The sequence below is a fragment of the Lepidochelys kempii genome, chromosome 7 (genome assembly GCF_965140265.1).
Source record: "Lepidochelys kempii isolate rLepKem1 chromosome 7, rLepKem1.hap2, whole genome shotgun sequence".
NCBI lineage: Eukaryota > Metazoa > Chordata > Testudines > Cheloniidae > Lepidochelys > Lepidochelys kempii.
Genome location: NC_133262.1, coordinates 124,597,460 through 124,609,099, shown reverse-complemented (window position 1 = coordinate 124,609,099; position 11,640 = coordinate 124,597,460). Strand labels below are relative to the sequence as shown.

The 11,640-nt window shown below is 58.9% G+C and overlaps 1 protein-coding gene across 2 annotated transcripts in view; it reads left to right on the top strand.

Annotated features, from left to right (window-relative positions):
• Positions 1-3,213: 3,213 nt before the first annotated feature.
• LOC140915101 (prominin-1-A-like) overlaps positions 3,214-11,640 on the top strand; it is a 60,018-nt gene continuing 51,591 nt past the window's right edge. For both annotated transcript variants that reach the window (XM_073354585.1, XM_073354584.1), the window contains exons 1-2: positions 3,214-3,302; positions 5,077-5,686. In XM_073354585.1, the coding sequence (XP_073210686.1) occupies positions 5,659-5,686 (28 nt within the window). In that variant the 5' untranslated portion in view covers positions 3,214-3,302; positions 5,077-5,658. The remainder of the gene's footprint in view (positions 3,303-5,076; positions 5,687-11,640) is intronic.

Sequence of the window (11,640 nt, the reverse complement as noted above, 5' to 3'; positions counted from 1 at the left end):
CCGCAAAGGCCATCCTGTTCCTACTGGTACCGCCCACCCCGGCCACGGAGGTGCCCTGCTCGAGGGATAAACCTGCCTCAGGACCCTTCCAACTCTCCCCTGAGTGCGGCACCGCTCCTCACCTCAGGGTGTGTCCTGCCAGCGCTCGCCCGTGCAGAGCTACCAGATCCTGGACAGGCCAGAGTTCCCGGCGTCGGTCCCCAGACTCCAGGCAATGGCCCTCGGGCGCGAGGCAGCGATCAGCAGTGGGTGGGCGCAGACCTGCGGAAGCTGGGGCACCTGTCCCCACAGCCTCGGTGCAGGGAGCACCCGAGCCAGCCGAGTCACTCAGCCCCGCCGCTGGTCGCCGGAGCGTTGTTACGGGTCGCTGCGGGCGCGGTATCAATCCCCAAGACGGCTGTCTACTTGCTCCTGCTCGATGGAGTAACGCTGCCCATTACGCGGCAGGCATAGATTGTGGGGTTACCATCGCCGATCTGCCGAATGCCGCTGTCGGTCACCGGGACTGCAGCATCGAGAGTCATCACCCTTGCTCGGATCCTCAGTGGAGCTCCGGGGTCGGCACCGACGGGACCGGGGTGGGCAGATGGCCTCAGCACTAGCCAGGTCCCGCAGACATGTATCCCCCTCCTCAGGCTCCGCCAGTGAGGAACAGAGCCTGCCCACGGGCCCGGGCCACCCATTGGGGGCCCCAGCGTTCCCCGCAGGACCACCGGCAGTAGCATGGTGTCAGGGCCAGTGGCTGGCCCCATGGCACTCTGGAACCCCTAGGGGTTTCCCCAGCCATTGCAGGGACTCGGGAGCATCCGCCAAGAGGTCGGCGATGGTCTCCTGCCCGCCCTGACTCAGATATGGGCATAGAGCCGGCTCCTCAGGGACCCCCAGCCTCAGCTGAGGCTACCATGGTGGAGGCTGCAGAGGCGACAGACCCGTTGATATCCACCTCGTCATCATCTTCACCTGGTGAGGTGATAACGGGGTCCTCTCCTCCGGTCCTCCAGGATGCTGCCAAGGCTCACAGAGGGTCGCCTCAAACCGGGGGCTGGAGGCCAAGGAGTTGGTGGAGCCTCTGGACTCCCTCTTTGATGTTTTAAGCTCGGCTGCCCAGCCAGGGTGGCATTTCCGGTACATGAAGGGGTGGCAAAGATCAGAAAAACCCTGTGGCAGGCGCCTTCATCGCTGCCCCCCAACTCGAAGCGGGCAGAGTGTAAATACCATGTCATAGAATCATAGACTATCAGGGTTGGAAGGGACCTCAGGAGGTCATCTAGTCCAGCCCCCTGCTCAAAGCAGGACCGATCCCCAATTAAATCATCCCAGCCAGGGCTTTGTCAAGCCTGACCTTAAAAACTTCTAAGGAAGGAGATTCCACCACCTCCCTAGGTAACCCATTCCAGTGCTTCACCACCCTCCTAGTGAAAAGTTTTTCCTAATATCCAACCTAGACCTCCCTGTGATGATGTGACTCAGCAGGGAGGGGGGGAGGGTTGACCTGGGAATGTGCCCTGGGGATGGGAGACCTGAGAGCCTGTCACCTGAGCCAGGAGGGGGAGGTGACACCTCTGCCAGGAATGTGAACAGAGGCTGCAGCAGGGAACCTGCTGCGTGGGTTTAGTTTCAGTTTGGGGCTGGGTGGAGGAACACAGGGAACCCCAGGGCTGGGGTCTAAGCTCCCTGCTCCCCCAGAAGGACTTGACTGAGGGGTCCTGGGTGTACCCACAAGTTCTGTTTTGGACTGTGTTCCTGTTGTCCAATAAACCTTCTGTTTTACTGGCTGGCTGAGAGTCTCAGTGAATCCCAGGAAGAGGGGTGCAGGGCCCGGACTCCCCCACACTCTGTGATAACTGGTGGTAGAGGTGGGATGTACTGCACCCCGTGAATGGCGCTTCCTGCAGTAAGTGACTGGAGAACAGTAAAACGAAGGGGGATTGACGGGGACCAGGCGTGCTGAAGAGTCTTCCAGGGGGCGGTTAACCCCTGGGAGTGTGTGACCAGAGAGAAGGACTTTTGCAGTAACAGGGTCCCCCAGGGGATTGCAGCGAGTGGTCCCAGGGGCGGAGGAGTCTGCAGCTCGACCCTGGCAAAGAGGTGGTGACCTCAAGAAGGACTGGCACACTAAGGGCTTTTCCTGGAAACCGTGGGAAGCTGCCCGGCCTGCGAGTGGCCAGCAGGGAGATGTACGCTAAACGCCTTAAGAGCGACCTGGTGGAGCTGTGCAGGCAGAGGGGGCTGCGCATCGGGAGGTCCACCAAGGAACAGCTGATTGCCCAGTTGGAGGAGAGGGATCGCTTGGATGACCCGATCCCTGTCCCTGAGGGAAGCCGCCCGGCAGACGCAGCGTGGGCCCTGGGGCCTGACCGGGCTGGGAGGGGTCAGACTGCTGCCGAGGACATCCCGAGACCCTTCCTACCTATGCCTAGGGGAGGGGTTGGGGGAAGCCCAGCGAATACTGAGGGCACCCTGACCCCGGCAGCCAGCAGGGGATCCTCCCGGCGGAGCTCCCCATCCCTGGAGCGGATGCGGCTGGAATGGGAGAGGGAGATGAAAATGAGGGAGCTGGAGGATCATGAGAAACAACGTCAACATGAGCAGGAGGAACAACGTCAACATGAGGAGAAGGAGAGGGAACGTCAGGAGAAGGAGAAACAAAGACAGCACGAACTGGAGCTGGCCAGGCTGAGGAGCAGTGGGGCCCCGGCTGTGGTGAGTGAGGGAGTGCTCACCACCCTGAGAGAGTGCTGTCTCCGAAGCCTCAGCAGGGGCACCCTCTCAGGGGCCTTTCTCCTGTCGTGGGCGGAGGATATGATGTACGCATTCCCACCGATTCTGCTGATCTGCAGGGTCCTATGGAAAATCAAAAGGGACAAGACGCGAGTCATTATGATCACTCCAGCGCGGCCCCGCCAGCACTGGTTCAGCACACTCATGGACCTGGCCACTGCCCCATGGCCACTGCCCAGCCGCCTGGACCTGCTCTCGCAGGACAACGTTGGTACCTGCACCCAAACCTTCCCTCTCTTCACCTCGCGGCTTGGCTGCTGTGTGGCTGAATCCAGAGGAGCAGACCTGCTCTAGCCAGGGACAACAGGTTCTCTTGAAAAGCAGGAAGTCCCTCACCAGAGCAATTACCTGGCAAAGTGGGAGCGGTTCTCCTGCTGGGCGTTGGAGCGTAGCATCTCCCCGACCAGTCATCTCTGCAGTCCATCCTGGATTACCTGCTCCATCTAAAGCACCAAGGCCTCATGCTTTCATCGATCAAGGTGCACTTGGCAGCCATATCGGCCTTCCACCTGCGTGTCCAGGTAAATTGGAGTTCTCGTATGAGATGTCTATCCGGTTCCTAAAGGACCTGGAGTGAATTTTAGTTAAAGAAAAGGGAAAAGAATCATCTCTGTAAAATCAGGATGGTAAATACCTTACAGGGTAATCAGATTCAAAACATAGAGAATCTCTCTTTTATGATGAGATTACTGGTTCTGTGGATGAAGGGAAAGCAGTGGATGTATTGTTTCTTGACTTTAGCAAAGATTTTGACACGGTCTCCCACAGTATCCTTGTCAGCAAGTTAAGGAAGTATGGGCTGGATGAATGCACTATAAGGTGGGTAGAAAGCTGGCTAGATTGTCGGGCTCAACGGGTAGTGATCAATGGCTCCATATCTAGTTGGCAGCCGGTATCAAGTGGAGTGCCCCAAGGGTCGGTCCTGGGGCCGGTTTTGTTCAATATCTTCATAAATGATCTGGAGGATGGTGTGGATTGCACTCTCAGCAAATTTGCGGATGATACTAAACTGGGAGGAGTGGTAGATACGCTGGAGGGGAGGGATAGGATACAGAAGGACCTAGACAAATTGGAGGATTGGGCCAAAAGAAATCTGATGAGGTTCAATAAGGATAAGTGCAGGGTCCTGCACTTAGGACGGAAGAACCCAATGCACCGCTACAGACTAGGGACTGAATGGCTAGGCAGCAGTTCTGCGGAAAAGGACCTAGGGGTGACTGTGGACGAGAAGCTGGATATGAGTCAGCAGTGTGCCCTTGTTGCCAAGAAGGCCAATGGCATTTTGGGATGTATAAGTAGGGGCATAGCGAGCAGATCGAGGGATGTGATCGTTCCCCTCTATTTGACATTGGTGAGGCCTCATCTGGAGTACTGTGTCCAGTTTTGGGCCCCACACTTCAAGAAGGATGTGGATAAATTGGAGAGAGTCCAGCGAAGGGCAACAAAAATGATTAGGGGACTGGAACACATGAGTTATGAGGAGAGGCTGAGGGAGCTGGGATTGTTTAGCCTGCAGAAGAGAAGAATGAGGGGGGATTTGATAGCTGCTTTCAACTACCTGAAAGGGGGTTCCAAAGAGGATGGCTCTAGACTGTTCTCAATGGTAGCAGATGACAGAACGAGGAGTAATGGTCTCAAGTTGCAGTGGGGGAGGTTTAGATTGGATATTAGGAAAAACTTTTTCACTAAGAGGGTGGTGAAACACTGGAATGCATTACCTAGGGAGGTGGTAGAATCTCCTTCCTTAGAGGTTTTTAAGGTCAGGCTTGACAAAGCCCTGGCTGGGATGATTTAACTGGGAATTGGTCCTGCTTTGAGCAGGGGGTTGGACTAGATGACCTTCTGGGGTCCCTTCCAACCCTGATATTCTATGATTCTATGATTCTATGATTCTCTAGGCTAAACCTTAAGTTACAAAAAGACACAAAACAAGGAATATCCATTCCCTCCAGCACAGCTTATTTTACCAGCCATTAAACAAAAGAAAGTCTAACGCATTTTCTAGCTAGATTACTTACTAACTTAACAGGAGTTGGAAGGCTTGCATATCTGATCTGTTCCCAGCAAAAGCATCACACAGACAGACAGAACCCTTTGTTTCCCTCACCAGATTTGAAAGTATCTTGTCCCCTCATTGGTCATTTTGGTCAGGTGCCAGCGAGGTTATCTTAGCTTCTTAACCCTTTACAGGTGAAAGAGTTTTGCCTCTGGCCAGGGGGGATTTTATAGCACTGTATACAGAAAGGTGATTACCCTTCCCTTTATATTTATGACACCAGCTCTTTGTCATGACAGTGGACAGAATGAAGGGCCTCCCAGTGTCTTCGCAGAGCATCTCAAATTGGATCACCACCTGCATCCAGACCTGCTGCCTATAGTGAAGGCTCACTCGACCAGGGCTCAAGTGTCCTCAGCGGCCTTCCTGGCGCACGTCCCAATCCAGGACATCTGCAGGGCTGCAACATGGTCTTCGGTGCACACATTCCCAGTGCACTAAGCCATCACCCAGCAAGCCAGCAATGACGCTGGGTTCGGCAGAGCTGTGTTGTAATCCACACGTCCATGAACCCCTACCTGCCTCCGGTGGCACTGCTTGGGAGTCACCTACATTGGACATGAGCAAGCACTGGAGGAAGAAAAGACAATTACCTGTTCTGTAACTGGTGTTCTTCGAGATGTCGTTCACATCCATTCCATGACCTGCCCTCCTGCCCCTCTGTCGGAGCCGGCAAGAAGGAACTGAGGGTGGGGGCAGCCAGCGGCGCCCCTTATACCGCGGCATGGGGGTGCCACTCCAGAAGGCACCAGAACCGGTCCCCTACAGACACCGCTGAGGGAAAAACGTCCAGCATGCGGCGAACACGCACCTAACATGGAATGGATGTGAGAACACCTTACGGAACAGGTAACTCTCTTTTCCCTCTGGCTGTTTGGCGGCGCTGCCCTGAGCTGCTGCAGTCCTTGTCTTTCTTCTCCTCATTCCCCAGCGCCCACCCGGGCTTGGTGCTGCAGGGGGCTTGGGCCAGGGCGGGGACGGGGGCCTCCAGCCCACCAGTAGAAGAGCTGGGCCGTGCACACGGTGCAATAGAGGCAGCAGGGAAGGCGTGCTAAGCTGCGAGGCAGGTGCAGGGAGTGCCCGGATACTGCGGTGATGGGCACATGATAGCACTGGTGCAGTCTCCCATAGGAAGGGGAGACAGGCTGGAGGAGGGGCCCAGACGTTGGGCAGGAAGCAGTAATGACCTTTGAGAGACTGGGATGACTGGGGCCGAATGGCTCCCACCAGTGGGGCCTAGCCCCACAGGCAGGGTGTGGGGCGGGGCGGGAGCAGCTGGGGTTCTGTCCTGGAGCAGGAGGGGTAGCAGGAGCAGGGACAAGACTCATCCCCAAGGCCATGGCGTCTGGTACTGGATGGACACGCCCCCGGGCTCGTCTGTTCTGACGCTCCCAGGCCCTTGGGTGCCTACCAGTGCCACAGCGGGTCCTGAGGGAGAGCGGGAGACCGGAGGCTGTGAAGTCCCGTCCTTGACCCGAGCTGGGCCGGCCTGAGAGCTGCGAGCTGGGTCGGCGGGGAGAGGAGCCGCTGCATAACCCTGGGCACGGGGGGGAAGGGTGCTGGTGGTTGGGGGGACAAGCCCCCCAGCTCCCCCACCCTTCCCCCACCAGGATGGTACCAGCCCTCATCCCAAGCCTCTCACCTCCACCCCCGGGGGCCGGGGCCGCCTGGCCAGTTCTCGGGGGCATCGGACTGGTTCAGGCCAGGGCACCTGCGACGCCTGAAGCTGCCCCCTCTGCAGTGAGTCCCTGCGCAGGGTCGGGGGCGCCGAGCTGCCCTGGGTGAGAGGGGCAGGGGGCCGTGCCCGGCCTGCAGTGGTTGCCCCCCCAGGGGTTTTCAGCAGCCCCTGCCCTAGGCCATCTCCTGCCCCAAGGAGATCCACCCCCACGCCCAGCCAGCACCCCCCGTGAGCCTCGCGGTCGAGGGATGGGGGGCCGAGGGGTGGGGTTCCCCGGTGTCCAGGCAGGCCCGGCTTGGTGGAGGTGCCATGTGGCCCCCCCCAGGCTCCCAGGGGCTGCTCCTGCTGTCCTGGGTGGCACCTGTGGCCGCTGTGCCATGGGGGCAGGGGGCGAACGCGGCCCTCGGCCAGCCCAGGGGCTTCCTCGCGGGGTTCGTTTCCTTAGCAACATGGCCAGGAACTCCTTTGCTGCTCGTTCCAGGGCCTAATCCCCCCTCCTGCCTCTGGAGACAGACCGGCCCCAGGCCAGCCCCACTGGGCCAGGGAGACCCCCGCCCCTGGGCCAGGGGAACGGTGATCCTGCCCCATCCCCGGGGAGCCAGACCCAGGAGGGCGGGGTGCAGCCGCCAGGAGCCTCCGCCCTCCCCAGGGCCAAGCGGGGCTCGGGGCCCGGGGCGTGGCAGCGACTGGTGTCCCATTAGCTGGGGGAGACGCAGGCCGCAGGCCCCGGCCCCAGTGCCCGGGATGCCCGAGATGGGGGTGGGAGAGACGGGCTCGTCTCGGGCAGGTGTGATTGCGAGGCCTGCATGCCAGGGCAGAGCATGTCCTGCCCGCTTGCTCTGGGGGCGAAGCTGGGACCCGGCCACCCCCAGGGTGGCCTAGAGAGAACGGGGCGGGCTGGGGAGTTGGCCCAGGGCCCCCTGTGGCCTGGCTCTGGGGGCAGGAATCCAGCCCTCCCTGCAGGGCCCAGACTTCCGGCCGAGGCTGGCGCAGCCCCCATGTGCCGCTCCTGGGGCCGTGGTCCCTCCAAGGTGGGTTTGAGGCTGAGGATCTGCACGACACAAACCCCGAGGAGGCCCCTCTGTCACCTTTGGAGCAGGGGGCAGCCCCGGTCACCCTCCCCACTTCACTTCCTGCTCCCGGGGCCAGGAACCCCTTCGCAGCACTGTCCAGAGGAACCAGGAGCCTGCGGGCGAGACCAGAGCCGGGTGCCGCGTGGCTTCCTGACAGGCGTCACGATGGGGTCGGAGCAGCCGATCAGGTGGGAGACACAACCCAGGCCCTGGGCACGCACCAGCCGCACGGGCGGTGCCCTGAGTGCCCTGCGGCTGCTCAACGGGTCAGTCCCCTGGCAAAGGAGCAGGCCCTGCCGGATCAGCTGCTCTCTCCCGGGCCAGCACAGGGCCTTGGCCGGCCACCAGCTGGGCAGGGCCAGGAACAGATTGGGCATGTTAGCTGGGCACCGAGGCATGGTCCCTACCCCACGAGGCTCCTGGTGCTATGCCATGCTGGGGGGGCAGGGAGGGGAAGCAGGGGGCTCGTTAACGTGGCTGGGGGGCACTTGGGGCTCCTGCAGATGGCACCGGGTGGGGGGAGAGACAGGGCAAAGGGCGTCGGGGAGGGGACCGGGGGGTGGGGGGGAGAACACATGGAGGATGGTGGGTGCTGGAGGGGTGGGAAGCTGGAGGGTGGGAGTCGGGGGTCTCGCAGATGAGGGCGGTGTGGCGCTCAGGGCAGAGGGGAGCAGCCACACGCTGCGTGCGGGAGTTGTAACGCCCACAGGTGCTGGTGCCGCAGCAGCAGTTGGCAGCCAGGAGGCTGAAGGTCCCGCCAGAGCTCACAGCGCAGGTCCCTGAACCCTGCCGGAGCTGCCCGCAAGGCCAAGGCAGAGCCGCCCGCCCAGCTCTGGGGAGAACACAGGCCAGAACCGTGCTCTGAACCTCCTGTTCCCCTCGCTCCTGCACAAAGCAGCAAAACAGGGCACAAGCCCCTTGGGGAAGCCCTTTGAAGCCCCCCAGGAAGACGAGGGGAGCCGGGAGCGGGTTTTCGGGGCAGGCCGGGCAGGGACGCAGGGAACCGGGTTTCTAGGCAGGCTGGGCAGGGATGCGGGGAGCTGGGTTTCCGGGCAGGGAGGCGGGAGCGGGGTTATGGGGCAGGTCTGGCAGGGAGCCGGGAGTGGCGTTTCTGGACAGGTCTGGCAGTGTCACAGGGAACTGGGAGCAGGGTCTCAGGACAGGCCAGGCAGGGATGTGTGGAGCCAGGAGCAGGGTTTCAGGGCAGGCCAGGCAGGGACGCGGGGAGTTGGGACTGGGGTTTCGGGGCAGGCCGGGCAGGGACGCGGGGAGTTGGGACTGGGGTTTCGGGGCAGGCCGGGCAGGGACGCGGGGAGTTGGGACTGGGGTTTCGGGGCAGGCCGGGCAGGGACGTGGCTACGTGAAGTTTGTTGCAGACTAACTTGAGTTACTTGGCATTAAAGTGCCATGTGGCCAGGCACAGCGGTTGTTGTGAAGCACAATGTGCGTTAACACCTCCGCTTTGGCGGTCTTGCACAGCTGCCAAGTGCTCTTCCTGCGACCCCGCACTGCCTGTCTCGTCACCGGAGTGCTGTCTCCCGCTCTGGGGCCATCCAGACTGGCTGTCGTGCACTGTTTGGATGCTGGTCCGCGCCCAGGTGCTGCCCTGTGCCATTCCAGCATGCGGGGTGTTCATGTACCTGATCATTGCCCAGCCTCATGCTGAGGGCTCGGGCTGCCCTGTCCTCTGGAGAGAGGTGTCCAGGCCCAGCTGACTGGGCACGGGTCGCCCATTGGAACATTGGCAGGAGAGGGGGTGAGAGGAGCTAAGCCAGGGCCCAAGCCCGGGGCTATCAGTGTGAGGAGAACAGGAACAGGACCTCTTGGGGAGAGCTCATGGTGTCTGCGGAGACTGGGGGTTTGCAAGAGATCCCACTGCTGTGCGGACTCCGCTGTCAACACCCTGGCCGATCCTGCAGCCCAGGGTCTCATTGAGCTGGTGAACCCCAAGGTGGCCCCAGGCCTGGAGTCCCTGAATCACAGCCGGAGACCCAGGCAGGGAGGGTCCCTGTCCAGGCCTTGCAGCACCAGGGAGAAGTAGCTGTTCTCCTGATGTTGTGAGGCAGAGCGTGTGGGGCAGAGAAGAGGCACATGGAGCCCACCAGCAACCGCAGTGCCATTAAGGAAGCCCAGTCGTGCAAACTCAGGGGTACCCTGGGCACAGCTCAGTGTTTTCCCCAGGAATTGAAATTAGGAAGGGTGTTCAAATTTGCGGGGGGATCAGGTCCGATGAGCGGTGAGACCGTGAAGGTGAAGGTGGGCTGTATGGCACCGTAGTAAAAACTGAAAAATGTTTCATAACCATTTGATTAGATTTTAAAATCATCACACAAATTAAAGTTGGCTACTCAAGCCTTCTATGAAGCACGACATCTACATCCTTCTTGGTTTCTTGTTATAATTTTGCACAACTCTGTAGTAGCAGATGCCTGGATGACATTGTTTAATGACCCAAGTGGTTTCAACAGTAGACTTACAAGAGAGAGAATGGCGATAGTCTTCTTTGAACGTAGTAGCAAAAGTAATCCATCAGCCTCACTATTTAGATCCATCCCATCTTGGTAGATACTTTCCAAAGCCAGTAATAATGGCTGGAGTAATTTTAAGATAATAGCCAAGGATTGCTCATGAGAAAGCCAGAGAGTTTTCCCAAGTTAGACTAATTTGGGCTTCAGTCCCACTGTATCTTCTATATTTTCCAGATATTCAGTCTTTTTGGACTCTTGCTGAAAAAAGAATATAATGAAGACATTAAATTTATAGCTTTTTTAATGTCTTTTGAAGAGTCCGCAGCTCGTACTAGCACTAGTTGGAGTAGGTGGCCTCTGCAGTGTGTATAGGAGAGACTAGGGTTACGCTTTTCTCTGAGCAAAGCTTGTGCTCCACCCTGTCTTCCAGAGAAGTTTGCAGCTCCATCAAATGCACAAGCAGCCATCTCTTTGGGGGCCCACTGACGAGCATTTAACTCTTCTAAGATGTGGGTTGTCACAGCTGCAGCCAATCTGTCCTCTATAACTTGAACATCTAGAAATGCATCTACTGGCCTACTGCTGACATCAAGATAACGTACACAATGACTTAATACTTGATGCCCATTTGCACTGGTGCATTCATCAGCCATGTAAGCAAATTTTTGAACGTGGTCAGAGAGGTCTTCACTTTTTCTACTGTTGAGCCTTTCACTGTTGCAGCGCATGCGTCTAGCCAGGCAGCTGAGTTTCTTGCAGAAAGGCAGTGAGCATTTGCTGGTCTTGTTCGGAACCAGTGTTCAGCTTCAGGATGAACACGTGTCAATGCACTTAACATTGGCCTCCAGTTTGCCGGCGTGTGGCATCTCTTGCCTAAACAGCAAGTAGGATGCCACGGCCATGTTTGTTCGCATGTGTTGTGTCTCCAGCATTCTTACCAGCCTCATGAACACTCACCGGTGTTGTCCTTGGTCAGTGGGGACTCAGAGTTCAGAGGTGCTTTCGCCTGAGTTCACCTCCCAGGTGGGGGGCAAGAAGGCGCCTTGCTCGTTCCTCCAGCTGCTCACGGTTCGCTCTGGCCTCTGTTGTTCGTTGTGCCCCCGTTCACTCCACCGCTCTGTCCCCCATGGCCCTGCGCCGTCACCTTCGGCTGCCACCTCCACTGTGACCTCAGCCAGTGGGTCTCTTGAGGTTCCACCGGCTGTCAGTGATTTCAGCCGAGCTCTCAGTGGGGAACCTCGCGGCGAGTGCAGGCTGGGCCGTCTCTGCCACAGAAACACTGTCCCCCAGCCGGTCTGAGCCCTGAGACCTGATTCTCAGTGATTTCAGCCGAGCTCTCAGTGGGGAACCTCGCTGCTGGTGCAGACTGGGCCGTCTCTGCCACAGAAACACGGTCCCCCAGCCGGTCTGAGCCCTGAGACCTGATTCTCAGTGATTTCAGCTGAGCTCTCAGTGGGGAACCTCGCTGCTGGTGCAGACTGGGCCGTCTCTGCCACAGAAACACGGTCCCCCAGCCGGTCTGAGCCCTGAGACCTGATTCTCAGTGATTTCAGCCGAGCTCTCAGTGGGGAACCTCGCTGCTGG